This window comes from Odontesthes bonariensis, chromosome 6 (genome assembly GCF_027942865.1).
Source record: "Odontesthes bonariensis isolate fOdoBon6 chromosome 6, fOdoBon6.hap1, whole genome shotgun sequence".
NCBI classification, from domain to species: Eukaryota; Metazoa; Chordata; class Actinopteri; order Atheriniformes; family Atherinopsidae; genus Odontesthes; species Odontesthes bonariensis.
This window is the reverse complement of record NC_134511.1, coordinates 15,353,822-15,377,046: the sequence shown is the minus strand read 5'-3', so window position 1 is coordinate 15,377,046 and position 23,225 is coordinate 15,353,822. Positions and strand designations below refer to the sequence as shown.

The following is a 23,225-nucleotide window of genomic DNA, read 5'->3' as shown; positions in this document are numbered from 1 at the left end:
CCTGTCTTCTATTACGCAATACTTTCTGATGAATTGTAGGCAAACTGCCATTTACGGTTGAGACACTCGGCTTCCAGTTTGTTTGCACGGTCAGTAGCCTGAGGTCCACTCTGGTCTGATCACTTCTTAGCCGAGAGGATGATAAGTGTCAGAGTATTCTGCACTGGCTTGCTTGGGTTGTTTCTCATATTTTTCCAGGATCCCAGTGACTGCTGCATTGGTACGGGTAAGCTGGATTTCTCAAGTTTTTTTTTTTTTTAAAGTTCCATCCTGTAGCTTTAAATCAGTTATGTTTTAACTGCGTGCCAGGTTCTCCACCACTAAAGCCAAACATCAGTCATTTGAAGGCTAATAGTGACAGGCAAAGCCTTGTGGTAAGCTGGCTGGGGGACCATACAGCCTCATCGAGTGACATTTATGAGATCCAGGTCAGCCGCACTGAAGAGCACACTGTTATTTACAATGTGAGTATTGGAGGGTTTGTTGCCTTCATTTGGTAAAACTTGTTACATTTAAGTAATTGTGTAGGATTGCCAATGCTTCTTTTCTTAGAATGAATTCATGATGTATCACATTTTGTTTAACATAGATAAATGTGAGTGTACATGCTGACAATTCCACTGAATACACATGGACATGGATCTCTGATCTACCTCTAGAGTGTGTTGATCACTCTGTCAGGGTACGTTTTTCCTGTAATCAATCTGCCCCGAGTCCTTGGAGCAACTGGATAACCAACTATGGTGAGGTGATTCTCTGAACCTTTATTGTCAGTTTGTTTGATTAAAACCAAACCAAACACATAGAGAGCTTGTATGTTCCTTACTCACACTGTTTCACTGAAAAGGTAATGCTATTTTAAGTGCTAGTTTTTAGTTATTTTTTTAGTCCTCCATCCTGTCTCTCTTCCCCTTCACTAATCTTCATATCAGTGTTTCTCCGGTCTGTTGCCGTAACTGCAAACACCTGTTGCAATGCACAACCTACACGTACCCACGTCATTGAAATTTGAGATAAGAAACATTTCTATTGTATTTTTTTAAGCCTTTTTTTTAGCAACACTCCTCCATATTATTCTCAGCGCCACATATTTCTGGAGCTTGCACTGAAATATATGTCTTCCAGTATGCCTCCTTCAAAGTGAAGCTGGTCAGATCCTTATCTAAAAATCTAATCTGTGTCTTATAGGAGTCAAGGCAAAGGATAAGACAAAGATTTTTCCCTTCCAGGGGGTGCTGAGGGAAGGCTCGAGTGCCATGTTCTGCTGTGTTCCTCCAGCAGGAGTCAATATCACCAGCATTGCTTTCAGGAACATTCAATTCCCTTATATTAATATTGGTGCCAGAGTCAAGGCTATAGCTGTGCACAACCTGACAATCCCAAATAATCTAATTAAACATTTGTTACTCACCTGTAATCAGACACCAGGCGAGCCCAGTTATGCCTGGAACTATATCAGCTGTGAGTCTGATTTATGTTAACTTTCATGTTAATTTTTTGTGTTTTGAGGAAGAACTCAAACATGTGAACATCTGTGTGCGTATGCTGTAGTTCCTCCTCAGAAGCCCAGAAACGTCAGCTGTGCAACTTCAGACATGACAACTATCACCTGCAACTGGGATTCAGGCAGGGAACAACACCGTTATGATCGCAACAAGCGAACACAGACTCTCCACATACGGTAAACACGCGCAACATACGTGTTGGGAGAAATTCAGCAAGCCTTCACAGAAGAATATCAGGCATAGATGGTGGTGTGTTTTCTTAGGTAGGGATCCCCAGTGCAGCATTAAACTGGTGTATTTTCTACTATCTCCATCTTATGATGGTGCTTCTTCCCTCACGCCTCTGATATGCCTCATTCTGTTTATATATATGCTCCCTTTTGGGCACATGATACAAAAGTTCAGTTGTGTGTTATGATAATATTACAAAATTATCTGATGAAAATCTAAGTGTAGTTTTTTAACATCTATCTATTGAAACATGATTGACATGTTAAGTCAAATTATTCAGTCCTGCTATTTCACCTGAGAAACTTTGCACAAATAATCCTTCTATCATCTTTCCAGCAATTAGAATTCATGTGTTTGTGTTCCTGTGCTTAAGACTATCAAAACCAAGAATATGTAACCCATTTGTAGTCGATAGAAAATTCTGCAACTCTGCAACAGCTGCTCTCCAGGATACACTCATATACATTTGCAAACTTTTTGAGTCCCCTCAGCTCTCTTCTAAGGCGTACAAATTGCTCCTCACCCTTCACTGAGAACTTGAAGGGACACTTTGCTCACCTGGGTCTGAGACAGTGGAACTTCCTCTGGGATTCAGTACAGTGCACTCCAGCTGGTGTTTTAAATCGCATCTCTTGTCTAAATGTTTGTGTCTGAGTTATCTAGTTTATGATTATGGTTTGTGTTGTTCTAAAATGTTTCACTTCTTGCTTTCAAATGTTTGATTTTGCGTGTGTTTTAATGTAAGGCACTCTGTAACTCAGGTTTTTGAAACACTACATAATTGAACAAAACAAAACAAATATCCTATTTACCTACTATATCATGCCACAAGTCGTACATCACAGACAGTTGGATGCTTCTTGTATTTCACTCTTCCTGTCTATGTTACTGTGAAAACACAGGAACTCAAACCAGGCCACTATCAACTGTGACCAGTCGTCTTGTAGTTTCCCAGCTGTGCCACAGCTGCAAGAATACAACATCCGTGTGCTGGTGAAGAACAAGCTGGGGGAGGAAACAGAGAGCTACAGCTTCAACATCTCTGACAGAGGTCAGACGTTCTTTAAACATATGAACCAAATGTAGAATTCACTGAATATGTTGTTCTATACAGTTTCAGCTGTATGATCGTGGCCTGAAGACTTACGCAATGTGGCACATCTAATTTCTGTGCACCCTAAATTTATCAGCAGAATGTTGAGAAACCATTGGTGTTGTTGCCCTTGTGTTATTTGAATGTTCACTGTACAACCGTTTGAAGATGAGTTTTTAATAAATTTGTTAGTGTTTCCTGTGTTGGAGTGGGACAGAGTGAGCCCCGGGGTGACGAACGTTAGCTTGTCCTGGAGTGTAAGTGGGAATTTGACCCAAATGAACCTCCTCTGTCAGGTTTCTACAGTTCCAGTGAGCATTTCACAGGTAATTCTTATCTGGTTTGATTAAAATGTGAAGCACCTTAAGATGACATTTGTTTTAATTTGGTACTACATAGATAAAACAAAGTAAATACATTTAATTGAATTGAAAATTAGCAAAATACAGAACTGGATATTACAGTTCCTTATTGTAGTCTTTTTTTTTTTGTTGATATTTTTATTATTTTTTACTCTGTGTAACAGCTGAACTGCAACAGTGCGAGTGGTCTCTGCAAAATCAGACTGGATAATCTACATCCAAACACAAATTACTCTACCAGAGTGCGCTGTTCTGTTAATGGCAAACTCTGGGGAGAATGGACACGGCCCATTTCTTATACAACATGTAAGTACAAAATCTAAGTATAAACAGGAGAGTATAAGGTGGAGTCAAGTCCAGATTAAGTGTTTTAAGTCTATAGTCAAGACCACACTCAGACTAAATTAAAGGCAAACATAAAAGGATGAAAAAAAATCCCTGAGTAGCCAGGAATCCAGAACATTTTTATCCAGATTTAATTTCTATCCCAAATTCTGTCTCTCTTTTTTAAGTATTCTCTATTTTAGGCTGGAAAGAAAAAGTGAGGCTCACAATACAAGTCCTAGACATAAACTCGGTGTTGTACGCATGTTATTAGTACAAACACCAAGTATATTGGTTGTTGTATGAAAAGCTCTTGTGATGACTTGAACAAAGAATGTTCCTCAGATCCACTGGTGACCTTGGATATATGGAGGAGAATAAGGCAGCTGTCTGACTCACACAAACGTCACGTTACTCTGCTGTGGAACCCAGTAAGTCTTTCTTCACTTGTTATTTCATGACAAATATTTACAGTATCTTATAATAAAGGACAATCCTTGGTTTTTTTGGTAAGTATACATTTTTCACTCTCAATAATCCAATTTATTGTCAGAATGTTGTTGGCAGAGCAGACACAGTAAACATCAAAGGCTACTCACTGAAGTGGTCACAGGGAGGCCAAATGTGGAGAGAGCTGAAGGAGAGTGGGCAGAGCCAAGTAGAAATCTCCATCGGTCCAGGAAAGTGCGACTTCACTGTCCAAGCTGTTCTTCAAATTGGCTCCTCCACCCCTGCTCACATCACCATCCCACCACAGGACCACACAGGTGAACAACTTAGCTAAAATTCTCATAGATTTATGTGTTTATCTCTCGTGAAAACTCCTCTAAAAACAATGTGGACAACTAAGTCATCTTGAATATTTTTGTAAAGCTAAAATATGAGGGGTACTGCATTTCTATCATTGATGTCTGTTGATTGATTTATTCTCTGATACCGTTTTTGCTTTACCTTCAGTTTTTACCTTCAGTTAACAGTAATGTTCTTCCTGGTCACAGTCTGACACACTATAAGTGATTAGATGCTTAGTGAGTAAAATTTGTGTATCTCCAGAAATCCGCCCAGTAAAGAAGCAGCTGAGCAGCGCCACAGGTGGTTTTTTCAGTCTGTCTTGGGATCATCAGAGTACTGTCACATGTGGCTATACTGTGGAATGGTGCATTATGGGAAGTTTTGTACCCTGTATTCTGCAGTGGATAAAGGTACCAAAGGGAAACAACACTTTATATTTGCCTGCTGGTAAGTTTTTGTTTCATGATTCTTTTTAATCAGTGTGTATAAGCCAGTGTGAAAGCTTTCTCTACCTTGGTATCTATTCTCATACGCTTTTATTTTTTAGGGCATTTCAAAGCAGGTTTCAGGTATGCATTTAATATCTATGGATGCACAGAAAATGGACACAAACTCTTGGAGATTCAGACAGGATACTCACAGGAGCTCAGTGAGTATATTTACAGATAATGAGTTGGGTAAAAAAAAATATATATATATATTTTTTTTAATTGATCCACATTTGAAAATCATATATTTAGGTCTTTGTGTGGTTGTTAAGGCAAAGAAGATGATCATATCAGTATAAATACTATGCAACAGTTTTAATCATTGAGAGAAAGAACATAAGAATATATACATTTTTATCATCATAATTATCTGTACCAACAGCAATAAAAATTCTAATTAAATCAAATGTTACCAACTTTGGCTTTAATGGCAGCACCAGTTCTTGTCAGTACACTTACGGACAGCTTTTTAAAGCATCCAGAAGAGCTTGCTGCAGTTCTCTTGTGAGTTTAAGCTGTCTCAGAGTGATATAGCTACTTATGTACTCATACTGACGTAATGATGCTGAATCTGTGTGAGTCAACACATCCTTTTCAGACCATTAACTTCCTCTCTTTTGCGTAAAATTCTACATGATTGTCACTGTGTGTCTGAGATCCTTCTAATCTTCTGCCTAGCACTGTTTCTCAGAACTAACACACTCAACTATAAAACTTTAAGAATTAAGTAGTAGCTCCAGTTTTGACACAACAGGTCCCCGTCAAAGCCTCATCATAGGAAATTCTCTGAACTTGTGAGCAATAATAATTCTTAGATATGCTCAGAGGAATAACTGATAAAGCAGAGAAAACAAGACTACTTTTTCTGTAGTGACTCCAAATCTGACAGTGCTAGCGTTAACTTGCAAAAAAACATACAAGGCATAGAAAGTTCATGAGTATTTGGGGAAGTTGAACTGTTGTCCAATGTCTGTTAGTGTAATTCTCTCAGATATCCATCTTCCTTCATCAAACCATCTCTATTTTCATAGCATCAGTACAATCCCCAAGTTTGGTGGAGCCGGTTCAGAGTACATCTTCCTCTGTGGCACTGGAGTGGCATTACAATGAAGATGATCCAGCTCACCCAGCGTTCATCACTGGCTACCTGGTTACAGTTCAGGAAGTAGGATCTGATATTCTACCAGGTCAAACTGAAAGTAAGTCCAGAGAGAAGCTTCCAGTGTCAATAATTCTAGATCCTGCTTGCTTTTTTGAAGTTATATTCTCTAAACATTCTGCTAAAACTGTGAAATGAGGACTATTCTGGACAGTCGTATGTTTAATTCAATCCGCTCATTAGAAGCAGCCACACATTATCATCGTTTGAGTTCCTATGCTGTTCGGCTAAATCAAATTATGCATTTACAATCTTGTATGTATCCAGATCTGTTCAATGTTACAGTGGCAGATCCCCTGCGGAAGTCTGTGACTATCAAGGGTCTACGCCAGAACCAAGAGTATACCTGCTCTGTGAGTGCTCTCACTAAAGTGGGGCCTGGACTACCTGCCAGTGTCATCATCAGGACCAAAATCGACTGTGAGCTTTAAAACATCCCACGCAAACACAAAGACACAACCATATTAGTGAAATGCATCTTGGCCAAAACTAGTCAAACTTCAGTAACAAAGCTTGAATTTTACTTCCTGATTATGTAACCTACTCATCTTCTGTTTCCTTCTGCAGATTCTGCTCACTTGCCAAAGATCCTGACTCCCATCTTGTTACTGCTGGGCTGCACATTTCTCCTGTGGCCCCAACGCAAAATGTAATTTTTGTCATCTTTAAATGTTCACTACGCCATTAATTCATGATTTCAAAAGATGTACAGCATGTGTGTCTCTTCCAGGCTAAAGAGTGTGCTGAGGGAGATATTTGTTTATCCAGCTGGTATGAAGATTAAAAAACCAGAGTTGGACAGCTTCCTGAATCAGGTAATGACAAACCGCTGAAACAGTCAAATCATGAGAGGAAACAGTTATCATGTGCAAATACAAATACTGTGAGTACTAAATATCATCATGATCAAATTAAATTGCACCCATTTTTTTGTCGTTTCATAAAAAATTCCAAGGTTATGGAGAAAAAAGAAACCTATTTCTTATCGTTGATTAAAAATATAGACGTAAAATACATGTTGAGCTCAGTTTTTGTAATTCTCTTTTGGTGAATTTATATCAATTTCCCAAGCTAAATGAAAAATGCACAAGAGTCATGCCTAATGTTTGATGGACAAAGTTCTGAGTTAACCAAGAAACGTAGATCTAACTGGTTAAAAAGGGGCTGCTTTCAGTTTCTTTCTCACAATGAGCTCTGATGGTTCATACTTTCAACAAATCATCAAAAAAAGAAACTTGATAAGCAAAGCCAGTATAGGTGGCTTTAGAAGGTGTAAAAAAACATGACACAAAAAATCTAAAAAGCTTCAGATTGGAGTGATGGTTTCAGCCTGGAACATACGAAGCACACAGAAAGTGCAGCTCCATGGCTAAAGACCAAGGAGGACACACGTATTAAATGAAATACACAAACTAGAGAACTTTGGGAATGTGGTGCATTAGTTTGTTTTTTGATTTAAAAAAAAAAGGAAAGATGCTTGCAGGGTAAACAACTCCTTAACTATAGTGAGACAAGGCTGAAGTTTTCATCATTTCACAATCATACAAGTTTTTTTTTCCTTTTGCTGAGCAGATTTGGACATTTTATTAACATTTTTTCAAATTTCAAGATATGTTTTTAATGCTTTTTTTTATTGAAACATTCTAAATTATTTACTTGAAATTCAGGGATAAGTCTAGACTGCATTTTGAAATATTGAGAACACTAATTTATCAAACTTCTCTAGATCTGATCAAATCTCTAGCTAACATTAAAATAGTCTTCAAGTGAAGCACAGAAAGGTTCCTCCAGCTTATCTGCTCTACTCAAAAGTTATTTGTGTGTACATCAGAGTTATAGATTTGGATGTGCGTCTTCTATTTAAACATTTTTTCTTGTCGTTATACCCTCTGCATATTTGCAGACAGCTCAGAGACTGCAGTCTCAGAAGGTGGAAGAATGCATCAGCTGTGACATCGAGATCTTAAATATCAGACCGCTGCTCAGTGAAAAAACCTCAGTGAGAGATGCTGAGCTCACAAAAACATTGTGTTCTCCTTGTTTCCCGTCTTCGATTTCATCCAAGTCACCTACCTGTGTGCCACTCCAGGTGGACTACCATCCACAGTCTGCCATACTGCTGTGGGACAGACCGACCCCTGAGCAAATGATATGCGTCACAAACAAGAGTTACTTAAGACCTGTTGTTGAGAATCACTCTGAGCCACAAGAAGCAACAATCAGTGGCAAAAGCTTTAGCTTCGAACCCTCTGAATGTGCTGTCATCCATGGTTATATCTCAGATGACACTTAAGTACTGTATCTGAGGCCAGACCATAAGTGTCTATATCATACATTTAATTTTTCTATTGCAACAGTATAAAAACATGTTAACAGAATAGACGCTAATATCTATATTTTGTATTTACGAATAATCCAAATCTGCTTCATCGACATGTTTTGGTTTGTAAATTGTTGCTTTCATATTGTTTCATAGCTTAGCATTATACTGTATGTTGCTGATGAAAACACTCAGCAGTAATCTTAAAAACTCTTTGAATGACAGATACTTGTTGAAAAATTCACCATTTTTGTACTGTTACAAAAAAAAGTGTTTGCAACAGCAGAAGAGGATCTCACTGCGAAGATTGAGATAAACCCGAAGGCAACTTGACATTTTTTTATGCATGATGGAGATGTGTGCATCATTTAAGACACGTTTTTAGGTCTCTGGAGAAAACTGGAGTGAAACATCAGGAAATTGAATGAAAAAATATCTGAGATGTCTACAAAAGAGTCTCAAAAAGTATTGAGACATTTGACTTTTAAGAAAGTCCAAAATGTCAAGTAGTAAAAGTTTACCTTCAATTTCTCTGTTAGTGACGAATGGCAATGCGTATTCTTTTCTGTAAAACAGAGGTGCAACTCAAATGTGAAAATATAAATGAGTCTTATGCTTGCGCTTCCTCCACATGCTGCAACAAGTCACTCAGTTACAACATAATTCTTTTTCTCCAAGTTTTCTCCAAGGAATCTATTATCTTAATGTTTCATATATCTAAGAATAAAAACATCTAATCGTTTGAATGAGATTTGGTTTTGTACATATTATACTTAAGAATGATAATTCTCTCCAATCTTACTGATTTCTATACATTTTTTTATTATCTGGTTCTAACGGGCAGTTGTTGAGCAAACTGTTGAATGTACTGAGGACAGTTTGTACTTGTGTTCTGTTTTTCACTTCCTATGATAAGATCACAGTGGATATGAACATTGCTTTTTATGAAACTGCAAAAATGTCTCAGTTTTTACCCAGTAACTGTCAAAGGTTTGGAACTTTATCTACAAAGGATATATGTGATTAAAGTTGTGTAATAGTTGGGGTTTAAAAAGAAAATAATTTGACACATACTGTGTATGAAGCACATCTTATGTAATAAAATCAGAGCTCCTCCACCATAGTCCTGCAACTGTATAAGCGAAGGTACTATTCACCTTATCCATGCCTTAAAAAACAGACATCTACAGACATCTGTCTCTGCCATGGCTTTAAAATGCAGATAATGCACTTTAAAATGGCCTTTAGGAAACCAAGTAGTGTATCTTTACTCTGATTAAATCAGCTGAATTTCTTCCTGATACCATTGCAAGCTTTCCACCAAAACACATTCCCTGCTCATTACTAAGTTGAGACGAAGGAACACTTGGTGTTTTTGCAAAGTTGCAGAGTTGGTTCTAAATGCATGGAATTATGAGATCTCTGCTGGGATGTGACTGGGCCAGTCAGCTATGCAAATAGCATGTTAAAGCACGATGGAACAGTGGTTGTAGGACTGAGTCTATTTCTTGAGTGTGTATCCAGCCGTGTAGGTTTTCTTAAGCTTGCTTTTAAAGATTAATCAATGCAGATAAACGTTTTAAAACTTGACAAAAAATATATATCAAACTCCAAAAACTTCACTTCTTCCGTGCCGATCACTGATTATCATATGTATGAATATTCCCACTAAGTAAATGGAAACTAAATCTACAACTCAAACTGCAGTTTCCATCCATGTCTGCTCAGAGTCACAAATGTGGTGACTGAATTTTAAAGGAATTTGACGAAAGGTCAATAAATGCCACTGATTCTGATATAGGAACAATTTTGTAGCCATAACAGTAACAAGTAACACAGGATATGTCAGTAATTCAGCATCAAACCAAATGTCACATGAGATCATTATCTAATGCAGTTTCTGGGTCATACATTTGTATGCCTTTTGAATACAAGCTATCATTATGTGATTATTTGAAGGTTTGAACAACGAGTAGATGAGAGAAAGGAACTTGATCTGCTCTTCTATAGAGGAGGCACTTCTTCCAGAACTCCATCCATTTTCTATAACCACTTAATCCAACTCCTGGTGGCGGGGGTGCTGGAGCCTATCCCAACGGTTGTTGGGTGAGAGGCAGGGTACACCCTGGTAAGGTCACCAGTCCATCACAGGGCCACATAGAGACAAAGGAGACAAACAACCATCTACGCTCACACTTACTCACTCCTAGGGTCAAATTTAGAGTCACCAAGTAACCTCATGCACGTTTGTTTTTTTTCACGGTGGGAGGAAGCTGCAGTACCCGGAGGGAACCCGTGCACATACGTGAAAACATGCAAACTCCACACAGAAAGGCCCTAGCCGAGCCGATTTGAACCAGGAACCCCTTTGCTGTGAGGCGACGGTGCCAACCACCACAACACCAAAAAGGATGCTTCTGGTGGAAGCTTTTCCAGATGCTTACCACCAAGATCAGTCAAAACACAGACTCAAAGGCTTCCTTAAAAAGCTCCAGTGAAGATGAAAATATTTTCTGTAAAACTAGAGAAACCGTCAGATATCCTCTGCAGTTTCAAAGCAGAAACCCCTAACCATAGCATCATAAGCTGATTTTGCTCATAAAAACCAAATACTTGATTTTTTTTTTTTGAGAAGGGGAACTGCTTGATTAAAAAGAAAAACAACAACTTTTAGGGTCCAAGCAGAGATCTCTAAAATTGGAAGCAGTGAAGATTATGCAGGCCATTCAAAAGAAAACTGAGTTATGTGTCAAGTGACGACACGTGGCACTGCCACATTACATGATGTTATCTTCATTCCAGAAGTTGACAGAGGAAAGCTGTCCACTGATCACGAGTCTGGCCTGTCTCAGTCTTAGATTACGAAACATCCACATCACTCCTGAGGAAAAAAAAACCAAAACCCGCCTCTACAATGTCACATACGTAGTTTTATTTTAAAAGGAAATTACAGAATCAAACATAAAACTATTTGTAACGAGTAGTAACAGCGCTGCTGGTGATAGAATCCAAATACTGTTTTGGATTCAGTTTAATACAAATCGTAGTAAAATAGGAGAATCGTGTTAGCCATGACCTTAAACAATACAGCAAATACTGTAGAATAATTTTCAGAAGTGTGGATGCTTTATGTGGGTAAAACATGCACTTGGCAGGTTTATACCAACACCTGGCATCCAGTGAATCATGAAATCAATTCAATTTAATTATGTCATAGTGTACTCTACTTTTTTCTCAGCTATGGCTTTGAATAACAGCAGATGTGTTTTTGCTGCACATTGTTAGAATGAAGCTGAACTTTCTTTTACATAAACTACTTTGTATCATACCAGATATAAGGTCCAAATAGTGCTTTGTGAGGTTATAGTGATGACAGTGACCGACAAAATGTAAATAAACATTAATCCCAGTTTATTATATTGTCAAAAGTCATACAGTAGTCACAACATCCTGAGAAAACCGAATAAACCAAATGGATTTCAAATGACAAATTCTCTCTCAAACAGAAGAATGTAATCTGATTGCATCTGGCAGCTTTTTACTAAAAATAACTACCACTGAAATCAAATTCGGAATTTTTGCAGAGTTGATACCGAATTGAGGACAGGCGGGAACAACCACTCAAAGCAGACAGCCCCTGCAACATCATTCGTTTTGCAGCCAAAGACAGAGAGGTGAAGAAATTGTCCATAGTTACAGTCCTTCCCTGGTCCATTCTCTGACAGCCTCTCTCCCGTCGGACGAGTGGGATCTTTTCCCAAGTAAGGAATGGCATTACACATGTATTCTGAGTCCAGATCTGCTGCAATCCAAAACTTGATTCCAAACTTGTCAGGCTTGGAGGCAATGCACTGCAGAAAGGGACAGCGAACCTTTGCAGGAAATAACTGCTCACCCACGGTAACATGTTGCCCTGGACTGTAGGACGACACACAATTCTTAACAAACCGCTGCCAGATGTTTGAAATTGCTGCAAATTTGTCCGTTTGTATGCGCTCCTTGCTGGTGTCCTTGTTGTCGAAGCGAAGGTACCGCTTTACTTCAAGAAAGCGGTTACGGGGCATTATGGCTTTGATATCTGGGTTGTCGAATCTGTTGGCCCACATGAGTCGCATGGCACCAATGTAGCCCTTGGCAGTCCTTCGAAAAAGGATTGCGAGGAACGCCATCAGCTTGAAGAAACTCATCTGCCAGCTGGGATTTGTTCTACGGCCCTCCTGGACTGCTCAGTCTCTGATGGTCAGCAACATGCTGATATCCAACAAACACGGAGGGAAGCTTTGAAGGCAACTCATGATTATGCGTGTTGCAAACTCTGTTGGAGCAGAAAAGTCTCCAACTTTGTGGTGGAACCACACAGTGCCATCCTTCTCTGTAGATCCAGATGTTATGCCCACATCTGCAGCTTTTAGTTTTTTATTACAAAGGGGGGTTGACATGCGTTTTGTCTTCATCCTCATCTGACGTGGCCTCTGTGTCTGACCTGTCCTGCTCAATCACACTCTTGACCACCCGTCTCCTGGTGTGTCTTTGGAGGGGAGGATTTACTGGTGCAAGCGCAGTCGCATCCTCATCACTTGACAAATCGGTGACAACGTTTTCATTCTGAAATGCAAGGTCCACATCTCCACAGTCCGACGTGCTCTGTAGAATTGCTAAAGCCTCCTGAGCACTGATCCTTCTCGGTTGCCTTGGTTGTGACATTGTGAAGTCTGGGTCTGCGTGCCAGGCATTCCCCATTTCTGGTTGTTTCTCGCCCACAACATTCACACCCTTTACGACACTCCCTTCCCCTCCCTTCTATCATTGAATCTAAATTGTATGATGCCCATTGAGTCTTGCAAAAGGGCACATCAGCAATAATCAAACCCACGTAGGCAACTTGAAAGAGGCTATTTCTCAGGTAACACAATTTGTCTTGTGCCCTTGTCAAATGCCACCACAGTTTTTGTTACAAATGTTATAGTGGAAAAATGGCAAATATTTTGGTTATGTGCCTTTTATGGCCAGTGATTCTTACAGAGGGGCACATCAGAGTTGCTGGGCTGCAGAATATCCTGTGTGTACAGATTGTCCTGTGGTGCTGGCAGGGACACAGCTCAAAAATTAGGCTTCTTTATACAACAATGGGAGGCAGTTAGTGGTATATTAGACTTATTCACACATTTTGGGGGGGGTTTCATTGCAGACTAAAGTCTGCACTTTGGGCCTTCTAGTGTTAAGATGCTAAAAAGATGAACGGTCCTTTCAGTCTCTTCACACGGGAGTCTTCTGCTGTACTCTTACCCTCACCTTGCTGTGCTTTCTGAAAAGAGAAACAGAAGGGACATACGAAATGCAGATCATCTGAGGTGATGTGTGTTTTTTGTGATGGGGTGCAAAGTTCAGACATGTAATATGCTGGTGAACAAATAGCAGCATGCAAGATCAATGTCAGCAACAATCAAACTGAAGCTCCAGAGAGGTCAAGCTCCAACTTGTGTGGGTTATTTACCGTTTTGGTGGTGACATCATGCACTTCCAGAGAACAGCGTAGAGAGCAAGCAAAAAGGCAATGAACACTGTGGCTGCGATCGCACCTAAAAGCACAAAATAGGTTTATTTGAACCGGCTAAAACAAAACCGCACAAACCAAGTGCACTGGAGGATGATCTGCTGCATGTTATATGATCTGCAGTCAATATTATTTAGCTGCTGTTCAGTCTTTTTTGAGCTGCTTCAGCTGGTTTCTGCACAGAAAACAAAAACCGTCTCATACAGTATGCTTCTATACATCTAAATGTTTAAACTTCTCAATATCCCCACCCAAGTCCAATGCAGTGATATAATACACATGTATCAGAATAACAACTTCACTCTCCAAGGATAAAACAAGAGCACTATTGTGTCAAGGAGTTTTGACCATTTTCAGGTGCAGTTCAACTGTTTGCACACACCTTTGTATGCTCCTCTGGTAAAGCACTGTCATTTAAACGGCGCACACAGCAGCATGGAAATACAAGTGACACGAGGTCACCGTGGTGCAAAAGATCTTCAATACAAGGTTTAAATAATAACCAAAAGGCAGATGTGCAGCTGTGTGTCAGTACATGTGCAACATATATGCACACACAGACAAATGAGCATGTAACAAGTGTGTGTGTGTGTGTGTGTGTGTGTGTTATGGAACTGTTACACTTTATACTGTAAAGACCATTTTTGGAAGGAAAATAAATAAAATCGAGGTTTCTTTTTCAGCCACAAACAGGGTGCAGAAACATATGAGATTTTGGGAAAAATAAACAAAAAACAAAGTGTCGCTTACCAGGGATGATTCCACTGCTCCTCGTCAGAGACTCCTCGGTGCCAGAAGGGCCAGTTGCAGCTGCAGTGGAAACTTCACAAGCATAAAAAACAGAAACACTTAAAAACACATGCCCAACAGAAAGGACTGTGTATGCCTCTGACACTGTTGCCAATAAAACTAATCCAATCATGACACAACATTGGATTTAAAACCTAATTTAAAATCATCCATGTGAGTCTAATGTAGTATGTCCCTGACCAAACCTCATTGCTCTCTCAATCTTGGAAATGAGCCCTCAGCTTCCGAAGAACTTTGGTATTCTGTCAGATGCTGCTCAGAACTACAAGAAGTAGTGCTTGTCGGTGATTTAGAGCTGACACAGAGTGACAATTGGAATTCACTTAAAGTGCATTTCCTCTTTTGTTTGGTAGTGGAATCAGATTTCGGTGGTGCGAGGTTGGACCCTTTGTGTGTGGTGGTAAACATATCTGCTGCACATTACAACAGTGGTTTTGAACTTACATGTAGGCTGAAGTATCAATAACAAACAACACACACACAAAATGCCAACTGACAAAATAATACAGTATCTATAAGAGCCACCTCTCGTTAGCTTATAACAAGAAGTCCAGAAGAAGACATGGGAGATTAGCCTACCGTTTCTCTGAAGAGTGTGCAAAAGCTGCTCTCCGAGATCTGGGTCAACCATCTGAAAATGCAGTAAAGACATTCTTCTTTGAGCAAAAGCAAACAAACAAAAAAAGGGAGAGCAGAGGTTTCAGCGGCGACACAACACAGCAACACCGAAACTGTCAACATGGCCTGTGCAGAATAAGGAAGAATAAAAGAAGAGGGGGAAGGTTTGGTGTAAATCACCAGCAAGTCAGGACACTATAGTCGTGCTGGAAGTTCAAAGCTGTGGGAAAAAAATAAATAAATCAAAGAAGCAACTGAAGCGAAGAGAATTGTAATAATAATAATATGCAAGATAACACAGTCTAGATTAGTGCATTCTTCCAAAAAAATACTCGCATTATTATCCGCCTTAACCGCAGTACTGTATCCGACTTTATCCGTAGAGACTCGGGTTTGTTTTGGAACATTATTGCTGACAACAAGAACAAAAATCGCTTTATTTCCTCTTATAACGTCTCACCTCCGAGCTGATACCGCTACCGCTGATGGTGGTGCTCTTGTTTTTGACCGCCGTCCACATTTCCCAGACTGTTTGCCCAAACTTGATGAGCACGCGCTGTTTTTCTTGTTTTCTCACCAACACGCGCCTCTGATGCTACATTCAGGGGCTTCTTTGAAACTCGTATTTTATACCAACCCCAAGCAAACGACTTCAGCTTGTGGAGGAGGTTGGTAAGTGTGTCAAAAAGATTCAGCTTAATCTACCCAGCGAAGTGCGTATGTATAGGCAAAAATGAGAATAGCTGTTGATAATGTATCAGCATGAGTCCATCAGCTCTGCGTTCCAAGTTGCATTTGAAGTTAGGGCAGATAATTCACTTTTTCTTCCTTTTCTAAAGTTGTTGCTGTTCAGAGGTCTCTCTTAATGACAAAATGTTGCCATCATTAAATTGTGAGAAAGATGACAGAGATGTCACTCTTGCCTGCATTCAAAACTTGAGAGCCCTGTTCAACTGTAATCTCCTTTTGTCAGACTCCAGTCACACTTTAGCTCTGATCATCCTATCCAAGAATTTCAATGGGGAGTTTTTCCCCAACAAATTGATCATTGTGACTTTTCATTTATTTTCCTTTGCTACAACACATTTTGGGATTGTGCTTTCAGCAATTTAACGCCTATTTCAGGAACAACTGCTGATTCTTTCACAGATTGTGATACCATCTTCCAACAGAAGGGCGCAGCAGCAGATTCCTCTTGCAGAAAGACAGAGAGGCCCCACAAATCTAAAGTTTGCAGAGTAAGATAACGGACGTTAAAGATAGGGCTGCTGACTTCCTGCTCCTCTTTTCAGATCAAACATTTTCCACATACACGCATGAAGAAATGAAAACAAAGCCCACAAGAAACCATTCTTCTTTTTTTTAATCTAAGCAAGATTACATGTTCGGCAAATAATGTATGAAGAAGTCCATGTTGCAAAAACAAAGTGTTAATACAGACAGAAAACAACAGAATTTTTTTTCAATACATTGATAATTTGAATGTGCGGACTCCATCTGGATCAAACTGTTGAATGTATACTTGTCACTCAGACCAGACCTGTGACAGCATAACTCATGAGATCTTACAGGCGATTAAATTCCACACAGTTTAAAAAAAATATATCAAACATACAAACTTCAAGTGGGAGTTAGTCCAAATAATAGCATATACAAATGTCAATTTACTGTCTTTTATGAGAAATATTTTTTTTCCCCCCTCTCTTCACTTTAAAAGAGAGACACGCCTACAGATATTGCACCAAAGTTTACACTGTAAAAGCAGAAAAAGCAAATTCAGACAACACAAACAATTATCTTAACATACACACAGGCACTCAACATCAATGCAGCCCACAGCTGGATGTTGTATATCAGCAATTCATACAAACACACGCACGCACACACACACATCAGAGAAACATCTAAAATACACAACCAAAGGCATCACTTCATCTTAAACTCAGCAGTTCCTGAAGAAAGAATTTTCTACCCAATCAGACCTAAATTTAAGCAAACAATGCTCACAGTAAAAGCAGAAAAAGTCAGCCTTGGAGTGACTTTAAATAAGAGCGAGATGTGACATCACTCGACACTTGTCTGTCCCCTTTTCAAGGGGAAACACGACTGCACAACAGGAGGCCAGCGGGTGCAACGATACCTGAGGTTCCAAGAATCCCCTCAGTCACATGAATGAAGGAAAAATGTCAGGCGATCCTCGGTTTGAGGGGCTTGTGTGTTAGATGTGTGCAGCATAGTGGATGTACACAGTAAATTAGATTGAACAAGACGGGGGATTCTGTGTTAGCAAATCTGCAATAAGACTGCGTCTATATGGAAACATCTTTATACATTTTACAACTAATCTCTCACTTCGCATCACCTTTAGGCATCATCACTTAATAACACCATCCAAAACTGGGAATGTTGAAGATTTAACATCATCAGAAAGAAAAACAGCAAAGAAGTTATGCAACTAAACAGAAAAGCAAAACATTTTTAAGGTTATTGTAAGTGTCTGTGAGATTTCATATCCCAGATCCAAGCAGCTATTTGCTGGTTTAGCTCAAATTAGAGTTTGGAGATTGAATTCAACACTGCAGCTCAATAAAACTGTGATGTAAATAAACGGGGCCACCTAGTGGGCATGCAAGGTAGTATCTGCAAGAAAAACAGTTTTTAAGAGCTGAACTACAATGAGAACACATTTGAATACACAAGACTGTGAGATTGTCAGAGTTGCCTTGAAGCAAAAGCACAACTGTGGTTAATACTCTTTCAACAGATTCAAGAAATCAAGCTGTGAAGATTTGATTCAATCTGAGCAACATTAAATGGTTTGAAGACGTTTTTGACGACACATCACCAGAACAGTACGTCACACTGGTTATAATGTCCTCAGCTGGTACAGATCACCACACGATGTTTACCCCTTGAAAGGTTAATGATAATTGTTATAAATGTTACTTCTTCCCCTAACCAAACCCCATCACTCCTTCACCCCCCATCGGCCACAATTTAGAGAGGTCACACCAAGACTGGCCACCCTTTCCTGCTCTCATACTGGTGCCCCATCTCGGATCAGATAGCGTCCTCATGGTGAGCTAGTGGCTGGTGCATGATGGGGGTTGTAGGAAAGCAGAAAGGCAGAGAGGCGCGCCCGTGAGGACGAGGCAGTGACATCACATGACTTCACAGCACGAGTTCTGTTTCCGTGCCTGCAGAACAAAGAACACACACACACACACACACACACACACACACACACACACACACACACATACTCTTAACATTGACTGGCCAACATGAATAATCTGGTGTTAATAAGGTGAATCAACATGACTTACGGTCTTGTAGAAGGCTTTGGACTGGTTTCCTAGGTGCTCCGACTTTGCCACAAGATCATCCAGTTTCTCTCCTCTTTCCAACAGACTTTCCATAGTGTTGTGCTAAAGAAAGCAAAATACTTTTTCATGAAATAGTGCAGCATGAAGACTATGAGTCTAATTTGGTCAATCAAACAACTGAATCAATAAAAGTTAACTGGTTAAGCTTGTATGAGTTTGTGTACCCCTACTATACTTAAAGAAGGATTTATGTTTGGTCTTTTTTTTCCTTGCATGATGATGGGATACTCTCAGAAAGCCCCTCCCTCCACCCCTTACCTACACTGAAAAGAGAAGGCATCTGATTTCTGACGAGATTGCAATGGCATCCAAAGAGTTTCACCACAATCAAACATTTCTTTTGAGCTGAAAACTCATATGTACCTGTACTGGGATGAAAAGTAATACCGTCATTTTTAGAAATATATTCATCGAAATTAAGAAAAAAAATAAAAAAGGATCTTATTTGATGAAAATGGCTCAAAACACCTTGTGTTATTTGTCATGATCCTGGACCTTGAAATACCTGCCACTTATAGCCACATTAAAACTACTAACAGAGGATGCAAAAAACACAGATCACCTCATTACACTTTGCAGGGGAATCTTAGATCCTGGCACTCATGTTGATGTTACACAAACCACCAACTTAAACATGTCACTGCTTGCAACTGCTTCTCCCAAAGGGGAAAACAAGTTGTCAAACTGCAACACGTCAGGAAAAGCAAAAGGAGCATCACATAGAGCAAGATCTCACCTGACCCCCAAAACTGTGCTCATACCGACTGATCCAAGAATCCAGGGGATGCATAAGAACGACTCTCATCCACACAGACCACTTCAAACATCAAATCCTCATGCAAAACTGTCAGAGTCCCACAGCTTAACTCAATTCCCCCTGATATCTAGTGTCTGAGCCTCTTCTTTTGTGTACATTTTTAGCCATCAGGTCTATGCAATAAACAGGTTCCTTTTCCTCAAACAGTGATACGAAAGAAAAATTTTATGCTTCATATTCGGAATGAATAATACGGTACACCTGGTTTTCACTTCAGCTCAAGGCGCCCCTTCCCCCAGAAATGTAACAACATGCATCAAAGAAGCTTTCTGAAACTCTTGGATCAAAAATGTAATAAGCTCCAGTTACAGTATATCAGGCTTTCCCATGATGAGGACACAATAACCAGTTTCCTGCCTGCAGCTTTTTTCTCAATTTTAAAGCTCTGTCAGTGCATCCATTTACTCGTGTCAATGCTCATACACATCATCTGTGGGAACATCTTCCCTCTTTTCTGTGTTTCAGTAAAAGTGGCAGTTGTTAAACTTTAGTAGCTCCCCACATACATTTTTTCCCCTCAGTAATATGAAGCAGTGGCAGAAGCCTACCACCGCCAACTAGGTCTATGGGGTTTAAACTGAAAAACAAGATATACACATTGCATGAGCATAAATGCCGCTACAGATTTAAGCCACTTAAATTGGATCCCCTCTTACATGAGAGCATAAATCCAGCTTAACTCAGCCACCATTCTGTTAGTTTTTTTTGTAAATTATGGAATTCCTGTACATCTACTTTTTCAATAACCAAGTTTAATATGTTTTGGCATTGTCAAAGTCAAAGTCAAAGTTGCTTTATTGTCAATTTCTTCACATGCCGAAACATACAAAGGAATCGAGAGGACGTTTCACACACTCTCACGGTGACATATAAAGTGCACAGGCACAACAGATAGGACAGGACAGGACAGGACATATAAATACATTGTGTTGATGCCACAATTCTCTCACACAATGACCATTGCTTCAAGCAAAAACACATCTTAACTAACACAACGTGCCCCTTCCACTCTACATTTACACTGCTGCAGCTCTGAGAGCTCCAACATCAGGCGTTACCAGAGCTTGAGCCAACAATTCGAATAGATACAGCTCAGGACTAACACGGCAGAGTTAGTGTCCATCTCACTGTATCTTGAGAGCAGTAAAGTCGTCAATCTCAACAGAGAAAACAAGCTTTTCTCCATTTGTTTCCGGCATTGGCACTGAGCATCTCCCGCCTTGGGGCCTAATCATGCTGGCTTGTGGACTTGGACCATTGCAAGCACTATGGATTCATCACTGTTCCCATCATGGGACTTGCTCAGAGTCTGCTTATAGATAGCACATGCATACATACGGTGGATGCACATCTACAAAGAGAGGTATTCTCTGAATAGTTTACAAAAAAGTCTGTGGTGTCGCAACAAGTTGATGCATATGAGCAAACAGCCACTACATGCTGTGGTGATAATATTTACATCAACTCTATTTAGTTTTCTAGCTGTGTGAGCTTTCCATATTCTTTGTGAATGTTGTAGTATAATGCAAAAAGTTCTAATGCTCCTACTGAAGGGAGTCATTTGCATACATTTCATTGAATGTACCGAGTCCCTGCTTAGGGAGGTGGCTTACCAAAATGATCTTTGTCTCATCCAGCTCTGCCTGCACTTTGGTCATAGCATCTGCCTCTCTGGGGTTCTGAGGAAAAAATAAAGAATAAAACAACCAGATATCAAGTAAGCAGCTATAACAGCATTTTGTGCAATTATGCTCTGTGACTGACCAAAAAAGGACTCATGGACAATGTTTTTAAGCACTCATCGTTATGCGTACTTCAAAGAATAGTCAAACTATCTATCAATGCTGCCACATGATAAATAAACATTTTTTAAAGAGTTTTTTTTTCTTTAACAATTAAATAACAAACTGACCTGATATTTTGAAAGGTGAATGTCCAAGGCTTTGTAGTTTATAGTGTCAGGATTACCGGACGGCCAGTCTATACTGTCCACTTGTCTGGAGAACTCCTCCAATACCTTAAAAAAAGAACTACGTCAACATCAACATTGGCAGCAAAGTATTGCAAAAAATGTGTTACATTTTCATCCTCACCTTGTCGAGCAATGTGAAACCGACCCTCTGCGGGTACTCTGTATCTGCGATGACCACAGCACTCAAGTTGTCATTTCGCACATACACATGGCACAGGTACTCTAGTGGGAAAGAGAAAGAGAAACCGTCCATTATGTAGTGAAAACAAAAGCACACGGAAATAAATCTAAGATTGTTCCTCAGTTGAAGACACAGAGCGGCCTGCTCTCCTGTGTTTTGTAGATTAAAACCAACTATATTAAAACTGAAAAAAAGAATAGGTTACATAAGGAAGAAGATTGTTAGAGTTAAAGAAAGTAATATTTATTTTGGCATGATTTTTACTAGAAAAATGTATCAAATTTCACCAGAAAAAAAATATTGCAAAGCAACTTCTGCTCGGGTCAAGGAGTCCTAATTAAAATAACGAACGATGAATTGTTTCTAAACTTTAAAAGCAGACCAAACTACTCAATTTTACCTTGTTCTTTGACGGAGGCACGGGTTCCTTGTGATGTTCGTTCAACAATCAAGGCACTGGTGAAAGACATGAACTCCTGAACACTGAACAAACCAAAACAATAATATCACTTACGGTAAACAGTAAACGCATTCAATTCAAGGAGAGATCGTGTGTGCTGTAAAGGCTTACTATCAAAATCACTGAAAAACCCAATAACACCCACTATGATAAACATGTCTTATTGATAATCAGTCAGACGCACCTAGAGCGCTGAAAGAAACTGAAGGAGGACAGGTCAAAGGCCGTTTTGAGGAGATTAGCTTTGGTCGCTCCTTTATAGTGGATGCTGAGGCTGTAGAGCTTCATAGTTCCGCCGGGTCCGATCTTGTTTCTAAGACGTAGCAAATAAGATGGTGTAAATACGACAAGCAGAATCACATGAGCATTATCCCCAATTTGGGAATCGTCCCGTATTTAGAAACAAACGGGACGATTCCGTTTTTCAAGGGATGGTTGGCAACCCTATCCCCAATTATTCAGCTCAGCTAGCTAGTGTCTTAGCTAAGAGTAGAAGGACTAAGGAAACTCAGCTGAAGTGCAGCTGACTTAGCTTAGAAGTGAAGTAGCAGTCTTGTCAATAGCTAGCAAGCTAACCGTTTATGACAGTCAGACTTAGACTGTGTTAATATCAGTTGTACATATAGCATGAAGGCGTACACATGGATCATAACCTAAATACGACTAAATTAAAATTCGTAAACATTTCTGAAATATAGTAGTAACTAGTTAGCCGCAAATGCTATCCAATATACGCGAGGCCTGTGAAAAACTTACCAGGCAGATGAACAGTGAACCGCTTAATTCACCTCAAACCAACCCAGCAGATCACTTAATCCCAGATAAACTAAAAGTGGCAGTTATGTAGACCAAACAGTAAACCACCAAACTGCAACGTAATAAGCGTTAGCTCAACAGTTGAAAATGTACTTCAGTCACACGTCATAATCCCCAGACCGGTCCAATGGGATATGGACTCGGTAGAAACAAACACGTCGCTGTTTTTACAGTTCCGCTGTTCGGTCAAATGCAAGATAAAAACTGTATCGTGTTTGGAGATATTCATTAAAAAAAAAAAGATAATTTAACCCTCATGAAGTATTTGTAGCGCATAGAGAGGTCCTCGAAAAACCCTCGTCTGCATAATTAGTATTGAAATAATTATATTAGTTAC

General features: G+C 39.6%; 3 protein-coding genes across 3 annotated transcripts; 1 reads left to right on the top strand and 2 right to left on the bottom strand.

Annotated features, from left to right (window-relative positions):
* The first annotated feature begins 138 nt into the window (after positions 1-138).
* osmr (oncostatin M receptor) lies at positions 139-9,389 on the top strand. Its single transcript, XM_075468850.1, has 17 exons — positions 139-226; positions 310-464; positions 590-743; positions 1,189-1,461; positions 1,552-1,681; positions 2,639-2,787; positions 3,022-3,155; positions 3,356-3,497; positions 3,861-3,946; positions 4,069-4,282; positions 4,569-4,754; positions 4,855-4,956; positions 5,827-5,994; positions 6,222-6,374; positions 6,522-6,603; positions 6,685-6,769; positions 7,858-9,389. Exons 1-17 carry the CDS (start codon positions 139-141, stop codon positions 8,245-8,247), a joined length of 2,691 nt encoding a protein of 896 aa, XP_075324965.1. The 3' UTR covers positions 8,248-9,389.
* A 1,797-nt stretch (positions 9,390-11,186) lies between these two features.
* On the bottom strand, positions 11,187-15,853 carry LOC142382855 (uncharacterized). Its single transcript, XM_075468981.1, has 5 exons — positions 15,717-15,853; positions 15,218-15,269; positions 14,579-14,650; positions 13,769-13,853; positions 11,187-13,579 (listed from the first exon to the last, which is right to left on the bottom strand). Exons 1-5 carry the CDS (start codon positions 15,774-15,776, stop codon positions 13,531-13,533), a joined length of 318 nt encoding a protein of 105 aa, XP_075325096.1. The 5' UTR covers positions 15,777-15,853; the 3' UTR covers positions 11,187-13,530.
* A 748-nt stretch (positions 15,854-16,601) lies between these two features.
* ykt6 (YKT6 v-SNARE homolog (S. cerevisiae)) lies at positions 16,602-23,015 on the bottom strand. The gene is made up of 8 exons (XM_075467548.1): positions 22,829-23,015; positions 22,257-22,385; positions 22,013-22,095; positions 21,553-21,653; positions 21,372-21,476; positions 21,073-21,138; positions 18,583-18,684; positions 16,602-18,453 (listed from the first exon to the last, which is right to left on the bottom strand). The coding sequence occupies exons 2-8, from the start codon at positions 22,358-22,360 to the stop codon at positions 18,418-18,420; spliced, it is 597 nt and encodes a 198-aa protein (XP_075323663.1). The 5' UTR covers positions 22,361-22,385; positions 22,829-23,015; the 3' UTR covers positions 16,602-18,417.
* Between the last annotated feature and the right edge of the window lie 210 nt (positions 23,016-23,225).

Excerpts from the sequence above, each read along its gene's own strand:
- osmr (XM_075468850.1), top strand. The coding sequence starts at position 139 with ATGATAAGTGTCAGAGTATTCTGCACTGGCTTGCTTGGGTTGTTTCTC. Across the intron at positions 4,283-4,568 it reads CCCACCACAGGACCACACAG|AAATCCGCCCAGTAAAGAAG; the intron begins GTGAACAACTTA and ends GTGTATCTCCAG. Across the intron at positions 6,604-6,684 it reads CTGTGGCCCCAACGCAAAAT|GCTAAAGAGTGTGCTGAGGG; the intron begins GTAATTTTTGTC and ends TGTCTCTTCCAG.
- LOC142382855 (XM_075468981.1), bottom strand. The coding sequence starts at position 15,776 with ATGTGGACGGCGGTCAAAAACAAGAGCACCACCATCAGCGGTAGCGGT. Across the intron at positions 13,854-14,578 it reads GAGCAGTGGAATCATCCCTG|GTGCGATCGCAGCCACAGTG; the intron begins GTAAGCGACACT and ends TTGTGCTTTTAG. Across the intron at positions 13,580-13,768 it reads ATGATGTCACCACCAAAACG|AAAGCACAGCAAGGTGAGGG; the intron begins GTAAATAACCCA and ends TTCTCTTTTCAG.
- ykt6 (XM_075467548.1), bottom strand. The coding sequence starts at position 22,360 with ATGAAGCTCTACAGCCTCAGCATCCACTATAAAGGAGCGACCAAAGCT. Across the intron at positions 22,096-22,256 it reads AGTTTCTTTCAGCGCTCTAG|TGTTCAGGAGTTCATGTCTT; the intron begins GTGCGTCTGACT and ends TGGTTTGTTCAG. Across the intron at positions 21,477-21,552 it reads GTTTCACATTGCTCGACAAG|GTATTGGAGGAGTTCTCCAG; the intron begins GTGAGGATGAAA and ends TCTTTTTTTAAG.